Raw genomic sequence first — 21,585 nt, 5'->3', positions numbered from 1 at the left:
TCTGTCATCTCTCTCCTGTCACAGGTCCTCGCACACCCTAGCACCATATTGCCAGCCTAAGGTCAACAAGAACTACATCCATCTAGTAGGCATGGATTGAACATTATTCTGGGTCAGAAGCAGGTGCTCGAACCAGAAATGTGAAAATGATGGTTTCTTTTCTTAAGTTACTTCCAGACCCAGGAGGAAACAAGCACTTAAAGCACAGACTTTGCCATCCCCAAATCCCTCCCTTCCTGAGAATAGGGTTATTGTTCATATGGTTGCCCAGCTGGAATGCATTTCCCCAGCCTCTCTTGACTTAGGTGAGACCACGTGTACAAGTAATTGACAAAGGCATGTGAGGGAAGGAAAGACTGTCAAGTCCAGGATATCAGGCCTGCCTTCTCCACCTCTCTTCCCTCTTTTTTTTTTTTTAATATTTTATTTAAACACCTTGATTACAAACATGATTGTGGTTGGATTTCGGTCATGTAAAGAACACCACCCATCACCAGTGCAACATTCCCATTACCAAGTGTCCCAAATCTCCCTCCTCCCTACCCCACCCCTGCCTGTACTCTAGACAGTCTTTCTATTTCCCTCATACATTCTCATTGTTAGGAAAGTTCACAATGTAGTTATTTCTCTAACTAAACTCATCACTCTTTGTGGTGAGCTTCATGAGGTGAGCTGTAACTTCCAGCCCTCCTCTCTTTTGTCTCTGAAAATTATTATTGCAAGAATGTCTTTCATTTTTCTTAAAACCCATAGATGAGTGAGAGCATTCTGCATCTTTCTCTCTCTCTCTCTGACTTATTTTACTCAGCATAATAGATTCCATGTACATCCATGTATAGGAAAATTTCATGACTTAGTCTCATATTTTTTTCTTTCAAGTGGAAGAACTACAATTAACCAACATGCTCCAATTGAAATGCCTTATATAGTTTTCATAGTTAGGTCATATTGTTTCTGAACAGCCACCGCACAAATGGTATGCCAAAGACTGATCAAAAAACATTAGGTCTTGAGCCTGATCATGGTGGTGACCATGCTTCTGACCTGCAGTTATTGATGTTGCCTGATGGGATAGCAGAGTAATGTTATGACTTAGAAGAAACTGGGTCTTTGAATGACTCTGAAGACCCAGTCTCATTTCCTATTACTTGGGAGAGAAAAATAAACATCTAAAAACTCAGTCATTATTTGTCCTTTCATTGAGGGAGTAGGAGAAGATTCACACCCAGAAGTGCTCTGGGACTTTTTCTAGCTATGTGCTCAGAAGAGATCCATGGCAGTGCTGGTGTTGGTGGTGGTGGTTTTGGGGCCTCACCTGGTGCCTCTCAGGGTTACTCTTGGCAGGCTTACTCAGGGAACCATATGAGATGCCAAGGATTGAACCCGAGTCTGCCATGTGCAAGACAAATGCTCTTCCCACTATTCTATTGCTACAGCCCCTTAATATTTTTTTTTTTTGTGGTTTTTGGGTCACACCCGGCAGTGCTCAGGGGTTATTCCTGGCTCCAGGCTCAGAAATTGCTCCTGGCAGGCACGGGAGGACCATATATGGGACGCCGGGATTCGAACCGATGACCTCCTGCATGAGAGGCAAACGCCTTACCTCCATGCTATCTCTCCGGCCCCCCCTTAATATTTTTTAAGGACTGGAGAGATGAGTTACTTTGCATTTGCATACAGGAGTATGCGTTTGATTCCCAGCATCACATTGAGCACTACTGGAAGCAAATTTCGAGCACAGAGTTAGGAGTAATCCCTGAGCACTGCCAGGTGTAGCCCCCAAAACAGAAACAAAACAAACAGCAAAAAAAAAAGTAATTCAAGGGCCTTGCAAGCAGCCGATCCAGGACCAAAGGTGGTTGGTTCGAATCCCGGTGTCCCATATGGTCCTATGGTCCCCCGAGCCTGCCAGGAGCTATTTCTGAGCAGACAGCCAGGAGTAACCCCTGAGCACCGCTGGGTGTGCCCCCCCCCCCAAAAAAAAGTAATTCAAAGTATTTCTGATGCTATTCCAAAGTGTAAGAAAAAAATGTTCAGGTAAAAAGAAGGTAAGAAGAAAGAAGAAGAAGAAGAAGAAGAAGAAGAAGAAGAAGAAGAAGAAGAAGAAGAAGAAGAAGAAGAAGAAGAAGAAGAAGAAGAAGAAGAAGAAGAAGAAGAAGATGGTAAGAAATGGAAGAATGGAGAAGGTGCAAGTTGAACTGAATCTTGTATTTTTTCGGTTTTGGGGTCACACCTGGTGATGCTCAAGGGGTACTCCTGGCTATGAGCTCAGAATCGTCCCTAGCTTGGGGGACCATATAGAACGCTGGAGATCAAACCATGGTCAGTCCTAGGTTAACGCCACCGCTCCGGCCTTGAACTGAATCTTGAAAGATTTCAACAATTTATATTGTTGTGTCTACCCATCATTTCTTTGGTTTGCACATATTACTTCCCTTTGGATATATTGTCTCTCACTGCTTTCTATTGCATCCTTGTAAGCCTTCAAAACTCAACTAATTTCATTTTCTTTCAAATAATTATCTCATTTTTCCACAAACTTTTTCCACAAATATCCTTTGAGATTTAGTGTTTATTTATCAATATGACAAGTAATATCTTCTCTGCTAGACTAGAACTTAGTTAAACCTCTAAAAAGAAAAGATATAGGGTGAGAGAGATAGTATAGCAAGTAAGGTACTTACCTTGCATGTGGCCAATTCAGTTTTGATTTCTGGTACCAAAAATGGACCCCTGAGCACCACCAGGAATGAACCCTGAACACAGAGCTAAAAGTAAGCCAGGTATGGCCCCCAAAGCTCTCCAAAATAATTGTGCAACATGATAGAGATGCTAATTAGCACTGCAATGCTAATCAAATAATAACATATTAGTGATTAAATAAATATTGATATACCTTAAATCTCCTGGCTCTGTGCTTGGAAGAGCCTGTGCTTTCACTCTATGCTATTGCTCCAGCCCTTGTAATCTTAAATCTATATAATGTTACATGTCAGTTAAAAATTTCTTTCTAGGGGCAGGAGAGAGAGCATGGAGCAGGGCATTTGCCTTGCATGCAGAAGGATGGTGGTTCGAATTCCAGTATCACATACGTTCCCCTGTGCCTGCAAGGGGTGATTTCTGAGTGCAGAGCCAGGAGTAATCCCTGTTACTGAGCGCTGCTGGGTATGACTCCCCCCAAAAACTTTCTTTCTAGGGGCTGGAACAATAGCACAGCAGAAGGGCGTTTACCTTGTACTCAGCTGATCCAGGATGGACAGTGGTTCGAATCCCGGCATCCCATATGGTCCCCTGTGCCTGCCAGGAGTCATTGGGTGTGACCCAAAAACCCAGCCCCCCCCATTTTTTCTACCAACAGTTGACCCTTTTGTCTTATTTTGGTTTTTGGGCCATACCTGGTGGTGCTCAGAAATCACTCCTGGAAGGCACAGGAGACCATATGGAATGTCAGGATTCAAACCACCATCTGTCCTAGATTGGCTGTGCAAGGCAAATGTCCTACCGCTGTGCTATCTCTCCAGCCCCACGATTCTTGGCATAGAACTTTGTGTTGGGTCTTCCAAAGATAGAGGACTATCTATATATCTATTCCTTCTTTCCTTCCTTCCTTTCTTCCTTTTTCTTTTTTTCTTGGGTCACATCTGGCACTTCTCAAGGTTTACTCCAGGTTCTGCACTCAGAAATCACTCTGGCAGAGTTTGAGGATTCATATGGAGAGCCAGGAATAAAATCCAGGTCAGCCACATGCATGGAAGGAAAATGACCTGTCCACTATAATGCCTCTTCAGCCCCTATAATTTGTTAGAAAACCTATTTCAGTGGCAGGGCTAGAGCAATATCATAATGGGTAAAACATTTACCTTGCATATGGCTGACTCAGGTTTGATTCCTGTCATTCCACATGGTTCCCCGAACCTGCCAAGAGTAATTTCTGAGTGCAGAGCCAGAAGTATCACCAAAGTACCACTGGGTGTGACCCCGAAACAAAACAAACAAACAAACAAACAAAAAACCTCAGTGGTTTTTTAAATTTCTCACAATTCTGGGGTTTGGATAGGTTCATAGAGTGTAATAATAAAGATCTTACATATTATACAGTCATAGCATTAAGAACTGAAGTTGGTGTCCCAGGCCCACTCAATCCCTTTGTCATGGTGATGCTGAACACTGGGTGTTCAGTTGGCTCCATTAATGGAAGAAAATACACTTGTTTTTTCTATGACTTTTGGGCTTCTCATATAATTTAGCCTGAATTCTAGGAATGAATGTCCAAGAAGACTGCCAAAGTTCTGTGACTTAGCCTCAAAAGCCCAGAACATCACTTTCACAAAATTCCATTATTCAAGCAAGTCTAGGTATTTGTTAACCAGCCAGAGAGGGAACTTGGACAGCACCATGATGTGAGAAGTCACGGATGCACTCAGGAAATAGAAAAAGCAATGTTGGATGCTCTGATTCTTCAGTTCTTCATGGAAGCAAGAGGATCATCACTCGTCAGGGAATGATGATGACTTCCAAACCAGAACAACTTGCCATTGCATTTTCTTTCGTTATTTTTTTTGTGGGGGGGGGGGGGAAGGCACACCCGGCAGTGCTCAGGGGTTACTCCTGGCTATCTGCTCAGAAATAGCTCCTGGCAGGCACGGGGGACCATATGGGACCCCAGGATTCGAACCAACCACCTTAGGTCCTGAATTGGCTACTTGCAAGGCAAACACCGCTGTGCTATCTCTCCGGCTCCTCTTTTTCTTTTTTTTTTTTTTGCATGCAAGGCAAACATCCTACCTCCATGCTATCTCTCCAGCCCCACCATTGCATTTTCTTGTCTGCAAGTCAGAACCCCAGGTTTCTAACTCTTCCTTTGCTCATCTTAATGAGAAGAAATAAATATTTTTTGGCATTAACCAGATTAATATTGAGAGGAGCACTTAAATGAAAAGATGTCCTCTGTATGCTCAGTGCCCATGTTCCACAAGAAGAGGGAGTTGATAAGATTGCATGTCTCTGAATTGAGGATAAAAATGTTTACTTCCAATAGGATGATATCAAACTAAGAAGCTTTTGGACCACAACAAAAATGATGACCAGAATAAAGACACTCCACGATTGGGAAAAAAATATTTGTCCTCATCTGACAAAGGGGTAAAATGCAAGATATATAAAATACTGGCATAATTCTACAAGATAAAAACAGCCAATGCCATCAACAAACGAGGGGAAGACATGAACAGAAACTTCCTTAAAGAAGACATAAGCTGGCCAAAAGATATATAAAAAAAATGCTCTGTCACTTATCAATAGGGAAATACAATTTAAAAAGCAATGAGCTATCACCCCACACCAGTAAGAAACACACATAACAGACAAAAACAATCTATGCTTTTGGGATGTGGGGGGAAAGGCACACTCATTCACTGCTGGTAGGAATGCCGGTTCAGCCCTTTTGAAAAACAATAAGGACACTTCTCAAAATACTAGGAATCAACTTTTCATATGAATCAGCAATTCCTTCTTGGAATCTACTCCAAGGACCCAAACTCTATTCAGAAAGAAATTTACATCCCTCTATTCGTTGCAACACTGTTCACAATAACCAAAATCAGAAAAATAAATTAAGTGTCCAATAACAGATAAAAAGACTATTATATGGGCCAGAGAGATATCCTGGAGGTTAGGCATCTGCCTTCCATGCAGAAGGACGGTGGTTCAAATCCCGGCATCCCGTATGGTCCCCCATGCCTGCTAGGGGCGATTTCTGAGCATAGAGCCAGGAGTGGCCCCTGAGCCAAGAAAAAAAAGACTATGGTACAATGGAATACTACTCAGTTTTTAGAAAAAAAAGAACCATGCAATGTGGAGGGATCTGGATAGTAGTATCATGTTGAGTGAAATTAGTCAAAAGGAGAGGGAGAGGAAAAAGAATAATCTCTCTGATATGTGGGATATAAAGAATCATAATAGGGGATGAGCAAATACCCAAAGCAACAGAAGAGAAGAGGTAACAGGACATTTGAATGATGTATATGAGGAGTGGGCACTCCAGTGAAGGGTGTGTTGCTCAAATATTTAATGTATGAAACACAACTAATAAACTAGCAAACCGTAGTGCCAAAAATAAAATTAATTTTTTGAAAAGTTTGCTTATTTGTATCTCATCTGGAAATCACTTAGCTTAGACTGGGGAAGAAGTCTGATGCTGAATGTGAAGAAAGCATTCTGAAAAAAAAAAAAGAAAGCATTCTGAGCCCCTTGATCACTTATGAGATCAGGTATGGAATAGCATATCTCCTGGATATTCTGGGGCCACAGGAAGAGGATTCCAATTCCCCATAAACTGCCACCAGCCATACTGATATTTGAACCTGTGGTAGTTTAACTAATGTCCACACTGAAGTGTCCTTTTGCTAGTTTCCAGAAACTGAGAATATAGTTAGGTTCATAGCAAAGGGGAGTTAAACGTGCAGATGGTATCAACTTGCTAATCAGTTCACTTTGAAATAAGAGATATCATTCTGGGTTATGGGGAAAGAACAGTATATTTAAAAGGGCCCTCAAATGGGAAAGTAGGCAAAACATCAGTGTCCGCTATGGAGATAAATGTAAAAAGCTGAGGCCAGACTGAAGCAATTTCTGGCTTTAAGATGGCAGAGAGCCACAAACCAAGGAATGTGACAACTTTTAGAAGCAGTTGAGAAGGCAAGAAAACATTCTTTGGAGCCTCTAGAAAGAAAGGCAGTGTTGCTGACCCTTGATTTTAGTTCAGTGAGAACCTCTTGGACTTCCTGGTGATGGAAATGCAGTAATTTTGTTTTGTTTTAAACTACACTAACTTTTTTTTTTTGGGGGGGGGCCACACCCAGCGGTGCTCAGGGGTTACTCTTGGCTGTCTGCTCAGAAATAGCTCCTGGCAGGCACGGGGGACCATATGGGACACCGGGATTCGAACCAACCACCTTTGGTCCTGGATTGGCTGCTTGCAAGGCAAACGCTGCCGTGCTATCTCTCCGGGCCCAAAGTACACTAACTTGACACAAAGTTCATGGTAATTTATTAAGGCAGCAGTAGGAATGGAATACAAACCCAAAGGACCCCAGAGATTAAATGGGAGTCCTGTGACTAGGGAAGGTGAGCCATACACTTCTCTTGACTAATGATACTCAAAAGCACAAGTTTCTAGTCAGGACCCATCAGGACTGCTGGGTTAGGGCTTGAAAGGAAAGTAGCAGAAGCCAAAGCCACCACTAAGGCTGCAGCAGAAAACATGGAGAAGAAAGGAAGGAGGAGCCAGAGGAAATTAGAGGACATTTCATGAATGTCCTTCACACAAGGAGAAACTGGCAGTGTTTCCTCGTTCTGGTCAAGTTGTCTTAACTCTACAGGCTGTGGAGTGAATTGTGTATATTTTGGATTCATTGCCCGATGAAAGGTAGCCACAAAGATGCTGATTACACAAGTATCTCATTTCCCTGTCCAAAGAGCAGAAATTAAGCCTGTCTGAGCTGTCTTGCCCAAAGTCCCCCTCCTCCCATAAATAAATAAATAAATAAATAAATAAATAAATAAATAAAAGTCATACATAAGGGCAAAGTGAGGAGGGCCAATATGACTCAGAGAAATGTCCATGCTTTCCAATTGAGTTTGCTTGATGTAGATTCAGATCTATTCCCAATCCTTTCAACCATCATTTCAAGAAGAATGTTAGGGGAGACACATGTGGGGGAGGACAGGGCTATTTCAGCTGCTTCTCAGTTTTCTGTCTGGAGACTAGGAGGAGCCTCTGGTAGCTCTAGGAAGCAATCTGGCTTTGCTCTGACAGGAAGCTAGAGATAGTGCAGCACTGCCTACACACTTCTGAGGTAGAAAGTGTTCCTGGGCTCTTCCTTCTCAGGAGCAATTTGGTCTGACTGCTGTGCAATTAAGTCTGACTGCTTCACCTAACTATATCTGGAAGCCTTCCCTTCTAAAATGATTCTTGCTTAAAAAGAAAAACAACCTAGTGTCAATGTAGACTTGTCATTGTTACCTCATCTTCTCCTCTACCATTGCTAAAGCATTGAAAATATATACATATATTAGTATATGTATGGAAATTTTATATTGCACATATACATTTACACATATCAATAGTAGTACTACAATATCAAAAGAAAATGCATGCAAATATAAAACAAATTAAATTTTCTTTTATTATAATCTTTACACAGAGCAATTCATATTCTAACTTACTCTTCACATTTTTCAGAGCCAGCTTGGGCTCAATATAAAATGGAATTAGATGGTGGAATCATTTGAATCTTTAGTCTCAACTTGATTCTTCCAAATTATCTCTCCTTTATCCTTCAAGGATCATGAAATGCATTATTAAATACATCGTCAGCATTTTCTTTCCTCTAATGTGTTTGCCAGTTCACTCCTGCCTGTCTTCTCACTCACTGGAAACTCCCTTTGCCTTTGCAACAAAGGCCTGTCTGCTACCACACCCAACAGTTGGTTCTTTTTTCAACTTACCTCAATTTCCAGATACCTTTCACAAAGTTCTTCAGGAAATGTTTTCTCATTTGTCTTCTTCACTGCCTGTTTCTTAGCCTTCTTCACTGGCTTCTCCTTCTTCCCAGACCTTTTTGCATTGGTAGGCTCAAAAATATGCAGGGCTCTAAACAGGTTCTCAATTTCCCTCATACATTCTCATTATTAGGACAGTTCAAAATGTAGTTATTTATCCAACTAAACTCATCACTCTTTGTGATGAGCTTCCTGAGGTGAGCTGGAACTTCCAGCTCTTTTCTCTTTTGTGTCTGAAAGTTATTATTGCAAGAATGTCTAGAGTTTAGACATTTTTAGAGTGCAGGCGGGGGTCGGGTGGGGAGGAGGGAGACTTGGGACATTGGTGATGGGAATGTTGCACTGGTGATGGGTGGTGTTAAAAAAAAAGAAAAAGAAAAAAAAAACCAGGAATGACTTTTGTAGTTCTACATGAAGTCTGTTGACTGATTTATAAGTGAAAAAAAAATATGCAGGGCTATGCTGGCCATTTTTCTTTTAAACTTGGTTTTTCTTCAATTCCATTTCTCTGAAATATCCTTCACCTCAGTAAATAGTACTCATTAAGCATTTGGCAAGGGTTGAGGGCCAGGACTGGGACCATACCTGGCAGTCTTTGGATCTATTCCTGCTCAGGGTTACACTGGGCAGTGTTTGGGATACCACAATGATGCAAAGCATGAGTTCCAGCCCATTGAGTTCTCTCTTGGGTCCCCAAGAGTTCTCTCTTGGGCTTTTACTAAAGTCAATTTTGATAATTTCCCTTTCACTCACTGCCTTTTTCTCATCAATTAGCTAGTCTTCTCTTTTCTACCCTAAAAACATCTCTTAGATTGACTCCAGTTATCTCCAAATCTCTCAATCCTTGAAAAGTTTGTCCCTGAGAGTCTTCTAACACCTCTAACACCATCCACACACACTCAAACGAGCACAGCACACTCTGTCAACTTCTCTTCTTGTCACTATAGCACTTATTTGTTATGCAATTACTGATTTACCTCTTGGTTCTTGGTTGCTTCATTTACATTCACATTCACTCTCCTCTATTTTGGGGGGGGGGGATGGGAGGCACACCTGGAGACACTCAGGGGTTACTCCTGGCTCTGTGCTAAGAAATTGTTCCTGGTAGGCTCGAGGGATCATATGGGATGTTAGGGATCAAAACCCAGGTCTTTCCCAGGTTGGCTGCATGCAAGGCAAATGCCCTACTGCTGTGCTATTGTTCTGGCCCCTACATTCAGTCTCCTCTGGACCAGAAGGAAAATGAGTTGAGACAGATACAATATTTAAAGAATAGGTGTATGCCTAGCAGAACTCAGGTGTATGCCAACCTGAGTTCAACTCCTGGATCTCCTGAAAATTGCCAGGTACTACCCAACAGTCCCCAGGAACCACTGGGTGTGGCCTTGGAAACTCCCAGCACATTCCAGGTGTCTCCTGCACCTCAGGGCCCAAGCTCAAGTCTTTGATCTAAATTGAATGCAAGTCCAGTTGACCAAGAATCATCAGTAGAGCCCCTTAGCCTCCTAACCAGTACTTGTGAACCCTCTCCCAAAACTAACATAAATGCTTAATCAAGATAACAAATATTTAATATACTATTAATGAAAATAATCATGATGAGTCAATCAAACTTTCAAATTTCACTGTTTTACATTTTTTAGATATTATGGGTAAGTGAATAAATTGGTTATGTGGACACCAACCACCAAAAAAGCAATCATGTATTATACATAATTACTATCAATAATAATGCCTAAAGTTATTTTATATTGTATAACTGGGTTTGAGTCAAATAGTCTCCATCTTGTCACTCAGTTACCATGCAGAGATTTCCAAATAAAAATTAACTGGCGGGCCCAGAGAGAGCACAGTGGCATTTGCCTTGCAAGCAGCCGATCCAGGACCAAAGGTGGTTGGTTCAAATCCCGGTGTCCCATATGGTCCCCCGTGCCTGCCAGGAGCTATTTCTGAGCAGACAGCCAGGAGTAACCCCTGAGCACCGCCGGGTGTGGCCCAAAAACCAAAATATAAAAAATAAAAAAAAAAAATTAACTGGCTGACTTAGTAACTCCGTGACTATAAGAAACAGAAAATATCTATAATTATTCCACCAGATCTCCACACTAGAGCTTTCAGTCTGGAGACTTTCTACCCACCAATCATGGACAGACAAATGGATGTGGGAACCAATCCAAAAGTGTCACTACAAATGATCTCACTTCAGACCATCTCCTTTGAAGCCCCACCCTTTGTGCCCTCACCCTGAAGGGGACACTCTATGAACTTGAACCACGATTCTTATATGCATTCTCTTTCTTCTTTTTATGAATCTCTGCAGAATCTAGCAAGAGTGTATGTCTAGTTGTGGTGTACGCTGTACCATCTCTGTCTGCATAAGCATTGCTATGATATTTGCATCAAGATGAAATAGCCTAATAATGCCTTTCTCAAAATTTATCCCTGTGCTAAGTGCATGACTGTGCTTACAATGTTTTGAGTCCTATTCTCGAATAAACACCTCCCTGATTTTATTACATCCCGATGGTTTCTCTTGAGTCAATAATATCTAGTTTGTGTTCCTTTTCCTTGATTGTTTCACAATGTCTTTGTACAGATGATTTGTTTAAACTGATTTCCAAATGGAATTCATGTGCTGCATAATTTTATGTGTCAACTTGACTTGTCGAAAGGATGCCCAGATGGTTAGTAAAACATTATTTCTGGGTGTGCCTGTAAGGGTTTCTCTGGAAGAGATTAGCATTTGATGCAGTAGACTGAGTCTGGAGATCCGCCCTCACTGAAATGGGCAAGCATCATCCAATCTCAAGATGGCTGGAATGGAATAGAAAGGCAGGAAGATGAATTCTCTCTCTGCTTGAGTAAAAACATCCATCTTCTCCTATCCTCAGACACTGAGACTTAGTGGTTTAGAGTATTTGAATGCAGATGAAGATTTTGATATCATTTTATACCATTTTTTATGCCCCACTTTCCAACCTTAACCCTTTTAATGAGGTAGAAATGCATTAGCCACTGAATTATGTCACTATTATTTCTGACTTTCCAGCTTGCAGAAAACTTCCCAAACTATAAAAGACAATTCCGGGGCCGGAGAGATAGCATGGAGGTAAGGCGTTTGCCTTTCATGCAGGAGGTCATCGGTTCGAATCCCGGCGTCCCATATGGTCCCCCTGTGCCTGCCAGGAGAAATTTCTGAGCCTGGAGCCAGGAATAACCCCTGAGCACTGCCGGGTGTGACCCAAAAACCACAAAAGAAAAAAAAAAAGACAATTCCGATAGTGCATCTCTTCTTTCACATATGGGATACCAGGGATCAAACTCAGGGATGACTGTGTGCAAGACAAACACTCTCCCTGCTATACTATTGCTCTGACCCCTCAAAAGTAAATTATTTATTCTTTTCAAATTTTTTGTGTTGGTTTCCTAGTATGTACTTATCTCACAATGAATAACTTTGATACCAGTATCATGTAGTTTTTATCATATAACTCATATAAACATATCTCCTAGGAATAACGTAGAATTTGTGATATTTTTGAAATTTATCATTCCAACATGTTAATGTGTTTCAATCAAGTATTCAAGTCATTATTTTCTGAGGAAGGTTTTCTTTTCTTGCTCATCTACTCTACTGAGCCTCCTAGGCAGTGATCAGGAGGCCCCTGGAACCACTCCTGGCAGTGTTGTTTGCCAACTCGGTCCCGGCATGTGTCAGGCATCCTAACCACTGGGATATCTCCCAGTTCCTTGGGTTTTTGTTTGTTTTTTTATATCAAAGCTATTCTCTCTGGTTTGTAGGATGTTCTCCCTGTATCCCTTCAGAACAATTTCTGTGGTCTCTCAGAGTTCTGTTTTTAGCACATATTCTAAGGATATCTTTTTGTTGTTTGTTGTTTTTGTTTTATTCTCCATACCCAGAAGTGTTCAGGGCTTACTCTTGGCTCTGTACTCGTGAATTAGTCCTGGTGGGCTCAAGGGACCATATGGGATGTCAGGCATCAACCCCAGTCAGATGTGTGCAAGGCAAATGCTATACCTCCTGTACTACATTGGGCCCCAGATATAGTGTTTTTAAATATATGAGTTGGAATGGGCCGGAGAGATAGTACAGTGGTAGGACATTTGCCTTGTACACAGACAATCCAGGATGGACGGTGATTCAAATCCCAGCATTCAATATGGTCCCCCGTGCCTGCCAGGAGTGATTTTTGAGTGCAGAGCCAGGAGTAGCCCTGAGTGCTGCCAGTTATGACCCCAAAACAAAACAACAACAACAAAAATGAGTTGGGGCCAGAGTGATAGAGCATTTGCCTTCCATATGTCCAACCCAGGACAGAGGTTTGATCCCCAGCAGCCCCTATGGTCCCCTGAGCCTGCCAGGAGTGATTTCTGAGTACAGACCCAGGAGTAACCCCTGAGAGCCACCAGGTCTGGCCCAAAACCAAAGAAAAAAGTTATGTGAAAACTGTAAACAGAAGTTTAATTTATGTGGTGAAAGTTGATCATTCAAATGTCTATGCCAATACTTGGAATACTTTTCTCATTTGTCCCTTAAGTGTTGAGGGTATGGGATCCAAACTGAACCTACTTCATTCAGATAGGAAAATTCAGAGAGAAGGAAACAGTTCTCAGGCCTAGAGAGATAGCACAGAGGTTAAGGTGCTTGCCTTTCAGGTGGCTGATTTAGGTTCAATTAGTGATGAACTCCCTGGACCTCAGATATCTCTTGGACTCATGTCTCACCTCATATCTACATTAAATGATTTTGTGTTAAATATAGGAGTGCAGAGGGCATTTTTGTATTGCGTGTTTTTTTGTTTTTTTTTTTTTTTGTTTTTTTTTTTTGTTCCTAGGGTATATCCCTGTTGGGATGTGTCTTGGTGGGTCCTGGTTTACTGTTTCATTCCTAGGCCCCGAGCCTGCAGCCTATGCAGTTGGGCCCCCTCCTTATCTGGCATTTTATGGATTTAACAATGAGGCAAAGAAAGCCTGCACAGCTTCTATCTTGTTATCTTGTCCTTGGCCACAGGGAACAGCATACACTTTCAAACCATATCTAGCATACCATTCTGGACACCAAGGACTCTGCACACCAAGTTTTGTTCAAGTGATAAATTGTTTCCTGACTAAAGCCCACTTTGCCTAAACCTACATAAGAGGTGCCTTTGTTCATAATAAACAGATTCTGCTTTAGTTTTTTTCCCCTGATGGTTGTCTCTGTGTGTTCATTTCAGTGGCGACCCCTTTATCCAACCCGTCCCAGACTCCTTGAGGAGTAACTCAGTCAAGAGGTGACTTCAGGCTCTTTCTGTGTGCCAGGCCCAGCATGCCAGTAAGCCTGACATAGTCCTAGGAACTGGATCAAATGGAAGCTCAATTTCCAGTTTTTTAAGAAATATCCATATTGTTTTCCAAAAAGGCTGGATTAAATGGCATTCCCACCAGCAGTGAATGAGAGTTCCTTTCTCCCCACATCCACTCCAGCACTGGTTGTACTTGTTCTTTGTGACATGTGCCAGTCTCTCACACATATTTCATTGTTATTTTGATTTACATCTCCCTGATGATTAGTGACATGGAGCATTTTTTCATGTGTCTTTTGGCCATCTGTATTTCTTCTTTGAGAAAATGTTTGTTTACTTCTCCCCACTTTTGGATGAGGTTACATTTTTTCTTGTTTAATTCCATCATTACCTTATCTATTTTAGATATTAAACCCTTATCATATGGGTATTGGGTGAATAGTTTTTCTCACTCAGTATGTGGCCTTTGTATCCTAGTCACTATTTCCTTTGACACACAGAAGCTTCTCAGTTTAATGTAGTCCCATTTGTCTATCTTTGCTTTCACTTGCCTATGTTCATTGAAGCCCTATTTACAATAGCCAGAATCTGGAAATAACTCAGGTACCCCACAACAGATGAGTGGCTAAAAACACTGGTACGTCTACATGATGAAATACTATGCACCTTTAAAAAATGAAATCATCCTGAGAGATAGCACAGTGACGTTTGCCTTGCAAGCAGCCGACCCAGGACTTAAGGTGGTAGGTTCAAATCCCCGGAGTCCCATATGGTCCCCTGTGCCTGGCAGGAGCTATTTCTGAGCAGATAGCCAGGAGTAACCCGTGAGCACCACTGGGTGTGGCCCAAAAACCAAACAAAAAAATGAAATTTACTTGTACATGAATAGGCATGGAGGTTATTATAATGAATGAAATGAGTCAGAGGGAGAGGAATAGACATAGAATAATCTCATTTATCTGTAGAATATAAGTAAAATAAAAAACAGAATGGTAATAATACCCAGAGACAATAGAGATGAGGATCAGCAGGACCAGTCCATGGTAGGAAGTTTATCACAAAGAGTAGAGAGTGCAGTTAGAGTAGAGAAGAGTCTACTATGGCAATGATAATTGGAACTGATCACTCTGAACAAGAACTGGGTGCTAAATGGAGGTAAAGTGATATGTATAATATCTTCAGTAACAATATTGTAAATCACAGTGTCTAAAATAAATAAAAGAGGCCAGAGTGATAGAACAGCAGGTAAGGTGTTTGCTTTGCACATGGCTGACCTGGGTTCAATCTTTGCTATCCCATATGGTCCCCTGAGCCTGCCAGGAGTAATTTCTAAATGCAGAGCCATGAGTGATCCCTGGGTGTGACCCAAAGGCAAAAAAAGAAAAAAGGAAGAAAGAAAAAGAAAAGAAAAAAGAAATAAAAGGAAAAGAGAGATAAGAAAAATGTCTGTCATAGAGGCAGGCAGAGGGAGGATGGCAGAAGGAAGGGCTGGGGGAAGGAGGGGAGAGATATTAGGGATATTGGTGACAGGAAGTTGCACTGGTGAAGGGTGTTGGACATGGTATGACTGAAACTCAATCAAGAACAACTTTGTAACTGTGAATCCCATGGTGATTCAATTAAATAATTAAAATATATATAAATAAAGGGGCTCTGATGGAAAACATGTTGACCAGATTCCTTAGCCAATGCTGTTCATTCATCAGAACCATTAAGGAACCAAAAGAAAAACAAATATTTCAATTCTCAAGCTCATCCTCAGACTTCAAATGGGACGTGTTTGATAACACTTCACATGTATGTGGGTATATTGGCTTAAATAAAATGTCTTTTTTTTTTTTTTTTGGTTTGGTTCTTTTTGTTTGTGTTTTTGTTTGTTTGGGGAAGGTACACTCAGCAGTGCTCAGGGGTTACTCCTAACTCTACACTCAAAAATTACTCCTGATGGTTCTCAAAGGACCATCTGAGATACTGAGGATCGAAACTCAGTTGGCTGCTGCAAGGTCAGGGACCTATTTGCTGTACTATCACTCCAGATTCTGTTTTGATTCTTACTTTGAGGCCTCACCTAGTGGTGCTCAGGGCTAACTCTGAGTTCCATGTTCCAGGATTATTCCTAGTGATACTCAGGGGACCATAAGCAGTGCTAGGATTTAAACCATTTCTGCTTTGTCTATTGTACATTGACCTTTGTACTATTTCTCCAGTCCTCTTCTACTTATTTGTTGAGAAAGAAAAAGTCATGATTCCAAGCCAATTTCATTTCATTCATGATGTAAATATTCAAAACCAAATCATCAGAAGACAAACTAGAATAAAATGTTGATCAAATTTCTGGACAAAAGTAGATTTGTAAGCTTTGAAGTGAAAACAAACAAACAAACAAAAAGCAGAAAGAACAAAGGAAACCACAAAGTAAAAGTCTGACGAATAAAAATATGAAACTTTTGATTATACTGAACACAGTAAAAATGCTCTAACCAGAACAAAAAGGCGAAGAAGCATGAGGGGCCAGTACATTAGAAGCACTACGTGTGGTTACTGGAGCCAGAAGAATAACATCTTTGTTGTATAAAGAACTTAGAAAGGTTAGTTTAAGAAATTAAGCTTTGAATAAATGAATACAATATCTATGCTGACAAATCACACAAGTAGTCACGTTGTTATAAACAAATGCAGCAAAATACTAAAGCTTGGAATGATCAAAGTTCAAAGAAACAGGGGAAAACATATGATTTTTTTTCATCATATCTTCAACATATATGGATGATCATTCTTATTTTTGTTTACCATTCTTATTGAGGTACACCACGGTTAGTCATGCTTTTCAGGCATACATACCATGGGCTGATCTTGAATCTGGTGACAGTAAAGGAGCTCAGGGAACCAATATCATTATGATTGTCTTTTACAATGCAAATATTAGACAAATATTAGATGCAATCTACTGACATGTATATATATGTGTGTGTGTGTGTGTGTGTGTGTGTGTGTGTGTGTGTGTGTGTGTTTTGGGGCCACACCAGTGACGCCTTACTCTCCTGGCTCTGCCCTCAGAAATTACTCCTGGCAGGAGTAATTGTCCCCCAAGCCTGTCAGGAGCAATTTCTGAGCATAGAGGCAGAAGTAACTCCTGAGCTCTGCCTGGTGTGACCAAAACAAAACAAAACAAAAAAGAAATTATGCCTGGCAGGCTCTGGGGACCACATGGAATGCCAGGGATTGAACCCTGGTCAGCTTCATGCAAACCAAATGCCCTACCCATTGTGTTATTGCTTTGGTCCAGCCAAATAAAATCTGTTTTTACTTCATTGCTTGTTACCTCCCGAAATTTTTTTCTGTAAGGAAAGGCGACAGACCCAAAAGACCTGGACAAGGCCTAGGACTGACTTTGTTTTCCTTGCCAGAGGAAATGTGCCCACAGCCTTAGATCTCCCAAGTCACTCCCAGGGTGGTGGAGGTGGGTAGAGAGACAGCTGTACATTCCTTTCTTGGGGGTGTTGCCTTTCTCCTTCCCACTTCACATAAGTCATCTGGGGACCTCCACTGGCATCAGTTGGAAATTATCCCTCTAGACAAGAATTGGGTACTGAAAGGAGGTAAAGTGATATGCATGATAACCTTTCAGTACCAGTATTGCAACCAATGTCTAAAAGGAAGAAAAGGAAGGGGGTAAATGTCTGCCACAGAGGCAGGCTGGGAGGTAAGGGGAGGAAGGGAAATAGGGGACATTGGTTGTCAGAACTAACTGGTGAAGGGATGGGTGTTGGAACATTGTATGACTTAAACTCAACAATTGACAGCTATTTTTTTTTTTTTTTTTTTTTTTTTTTGCTTTTTGGGCCACACCTGATGGCTCTCAAGGGTTATTCCTGGCTCTCCACTCAGAAATCACTCCTGGCAGGCTGGCAACGCAGGCCTGATAGTTTGGTGCATGGGCCCATTGGTGTTTGGGGCCATCACAGCCATCACTGGTGATCTTCAGGGTATCAGGGATCAAACTCAGGGACTCCCACATGGTATTCCAGCACGTGAGATAGCCCCACTTTCCCTTCTCAACTTTATACTTGCATTATGTTTCAATGATTGCAAATGATTTCATCATTTATGACTGGTTCGACATCAAGATAATTTCTAATTGTCAATAACAAATAAAATGAGAACTCCCCTCTTTTCCGAGTTTACTCTGGCACAGATGCTGTGGTGCTGTCAGCCCTGGGTCATTATGCAGGGCCTGAACTATCACCTCCTCCTGCCATAGGAATCCCAACTCTTGCCCAAAGGGTGATGATGGCCATGCAAGACTTTCTATACACTCAGGAACAGGCCTTGTTTCCTTGCTGTTGGGTGTCACTCACAGTGGACAGTACTTGGGAAGGTGGTAAGTGGGGAGGCAGCAGGAACTGAGACAGTGATAATCCTCACCCCCAAAACTGCATCAGGCTCCTCTCCCTAGGCCTCCTCTGTTGCCAGGAACCCTGTGGGACTTGGTGCCTGCACTGCCTGCGTGGCTACAGCAGAAGAAAGGGCAGGTGAGAACTAGTCAGACAGGTAATGCAGCTGCCTTGCTTGCTTATGGGATCTCACATAAGTCTTTGTTAGTTCTGTTCCTTTCACTCAGTCCAGAAAGCCTCAGAAACAGTAAAAACAGACAGTTTTGGTGGAGACTCAAACTTCTTGTAACTCGGTAAGTTTACAAATATACAAAACAAAGCAGCATATCTTTCAAATAAAAAAGACTACAACATATGTGGGAAGTTTGGATATTAGGGTCCAGAGTTGAGTTTGACCTCTCTATAGCTCTGCAGGTCAAGGTATGGCCCAGAAAGAGAGAGAGCAAAAGAGCCAGGAGTAACTCCTGAGCATCACCGGCTGTGGCCCAAAAACAAAAACAGAAAGAAAAAGAAAATAATTATCCATCCTAGGTTGGGATGCAGCCACTTCAGAATGCAAATAGCTTATTTGTGGTTTTCTTTACGCTAGCAAAGTATTAGATGCTTATCTAGAATGTAAATGAAAGCGAGTGTTCGGTATTTCCATCTGGCATCCCTATGCAGAAGAATGATTAAAGATGCAGAGGTGTGTGCAGGAAAAGGGGCTTATGAAAAATAAAGTCAGAGACTGAGTAAAGCTCCAAAGAGCAGGTGGGAGATACAGCTGGCGGAGTCAAAGAATCTGAGATTCTCTATGTGCGCTCTGACGTCCTTGGTGCTTGTTTGATTGATTTTGCAACCAAACACAGAGGAAAGGGATGGGGACATTGGGAGGATGTGGTATGGGTCCTTCGGCATTTGGGAAGGATGTGGCTTTCACCACAATTTCACATGGTTATAGAGACTCTACGAGAATAGAATGAGTCACTTAAACATAGCATTAGGACTCCAAATGTCAGGGGCAGTCGTAGAAGAGGACGTTGACCCTCCAGGGGCCTTCTCAGGCCAAGCCCAAGGGAGGCAGGAAGGACACTTTGGGAGTGCTCTTCCTTTTGGGGACCAAAATAGTGCTGAGCTGGGGAGTTGAGTAGCAGAGAGCCAATAGTGACTTGGGGAAATGACCCTGGATTGCTAGATTCAGATCTTCTGAGCTAAATTGCTGTGGCTAGTCTTAGAGGACACAGTCAACAAATATCTCATGTGGATCCTTGGTATTGGAATATGGAGAGCCCCAGTAATGTGTGCTAAGTGCCATGTGTGCTACTCACAGGAACCTTGCCCAGACAAATTTTCTTCCCCCGTCATGGGATCTCAACCCTGGCACAGGAAGGCACAGAAGCCTCAGGGTCACTGATGTGATCTCGCCTCCTCATCACTGTTTTGTTCAGCAAAAATCACTTTAGCACTAATGAGCTGAGAGTTTTGAGAAGATAAGGCAGCTGCAGTTTTTCTTCCACTAAGAGCTCAAGGCTACATGCTTGGACAAAAGGGCTCACACAGACCTGACCCTTACAGCTGCCTTCCTCCGGGTCTGCCTCCTGCCTCCCTCCCTCAATTATCTGTGGCCTGGAAATCTTCTCCACACCAGCAGCCACCCTTGGCCTCAAGGCATCCTGTGAGCTAAAGCTCAATAGTGAGGCTGAAGTTTGAGGGAAGAGAAAGGTGAATCAGGTCAAAGGTAAGGGCTAAGAAAGGTTCTCTGAGCAAAGCTTATGCAAGTCCTGGGTGGGAGGAAGAAATGTGACCAGGGTGGGAGAGGAACAAAAGAGAGTGAGAGATCAGACCACAAATGCTGCCCATAGTGAATGGAATATTCTTTTATTCTTGAGTGAAGTTTGTGGGTATGAGGCCCTGGGTTCTATCCTTGGCACCCAAAATAAATAAATTAAGGGCCAGAGAGATAGCATGAAGATAGGGCGTTTGCCTTGCAGGCAGAAGGATGGCCGGCATCTCATATGGTCTCCAAGCCTGCCAGGAGCGATTTCTGAGTGTAGAGCCAGGAGTAGCCCCTGAGTGCTGCCATGTGTGACTCAAAAACCAAAACAAAACAAAAAAAACCTCGACAAAACCCCCCCCAAGCAGCTTCTTTCTTTCTTTCTTTCTTTCTTTCTTTCTTTCTTTATTCTTTCTTTCTTTCCTCTTTCTTTCTTTTTTCTTTTTTTCTTTTTTTCTTTCTTTCTTTCTTTCTTTTTCTCTCTGTCTCTTTCTTTTTCTTTCTTTCTTTCTTTCTTTCTTTTTTTCTTTCTTTCTTTCTTCCTCTCTTTCTTTCTTTTCTTTGTTTCTTTCTTTATTTTTTCTTCCTTCTTCCTTCCTTCCTTCCTTTCCTTCCTTCTTTCATTCTTTCTTTCTTTCTTTCTTTCTTTTTCTTACTTTCTTTTTTTTTTCTTTCTTTCTTTCTTTCTTCTTTCTTTCTTTCTTTCTTTCCTTCCTTCTTTCTTTCTTTCCTTCTTTCTTTTCTTTCTTTCTTTCTTTTTCTCTCTCTTTTTCTTTCTTTCTCTCTCGCTTTTTCTTTCTTTCTCTTTCTCTTTCTTTCTCTCTTTCTCTCTTTCTCTCTCTTTCTTTCTTTCTCTTCTTTCTTTTCTTTTTCTTTCTCTCTCTTTCTTTCTTTTTATATATTTCTCTATCTTTCTCTCTTTCTATCATACTTTCTTTCTTGCTATCTTTCTGTCTATCTTTCTTTCTTTCTCTTTCTGTCTTTCTTTCTTTCTTTCTTCTTTTCTTTCTTTCTTTCATTCTTCTTTCTTTCTTTCCTCTTCTTTTCTTTCTTTTTCTTTTTCTTTCTTTCTCTCTCTCTTTTTCTTTCTTTCTCTCTCGCTTTTTCTTTCTTTCTCTTTCTCTTTCTTTCTCTCTCGCTTTCTCTCTTTCTCTCTTTCTCTTTCTCTCTCTTTCTTTCTTTCTCTTCTTTCTTTCTTTTCTTTTTCTTTCTCTCTCTTTCTCTTTCTTTTTCTTTCTTTCTCTCTCGCTTTTTCTTTCTTTCTCTTTTCTTTCTTTCTTTCTTTCTTTCTTTCTTTCTTTCTTTCTTTCTTTCTTTCTTTCTTTCTTTCTTTCTTTCTTTCTTTCTTTCTTTCTTTCTTTCTTTCTTTCTTTCTTTCTTTTTCTTTCTTTCTTTCTCTTTCTTCTCTTGCTTTATGGCCACACCCAACTATGCCCATGGCTTATTTCTGCCTCTGTATTCAGGGATCATTCCTGGCAGTACTCCAGAAACCATCTATATAGTACCAATTGTATAGTACCTGGGGGATGAGATGCCAGAGTTGAGTGCCTGAGACTTAGTCATGTTACTT

The 21,585-nt window shown here is 41.4% G+C and overlaps 1 protein-coding gene across 1 annotated transcript in view; it reads right to left on the bottom strand.

The window, feature by feature from the left end:
- The window catches only part of RYK (receptor like tyrosine kinase), a 144,321-nt gene that overhangs the window by 113,368 nt on the left and 9,368 nt on the right, over positions 1-21,585 (bottom strand). Inside the window, exon 2 of the mRNA XM_049775616.1 lies at positions 8,509-8,653. Coding sequence (XP_049631573.1) covers positions 8,509-8,653 — 145 coding nt within the window. The remainder of the gene's footprint in view (positions 1-8,508; positions 8,654-21,585) is intronic.

This window comes from Suncus etruscus, chromosome 6 (genome assembly GCF_024139225.1).
Source record: "Suncus etruscus isolate mSunEtr1 chromosome 6, mSunEtr1.pri.cur, whole genome shotgun sequence".
Lineage (NCBI taxonomy): Eukaryota > Metazoa > Chordata > Mammalia > Eulipotyphla > Soricidae > Suncus > Suncus etruscus.
This window is presented reverse-complemented; position numbering and strand designations above follow the sequence as displayed.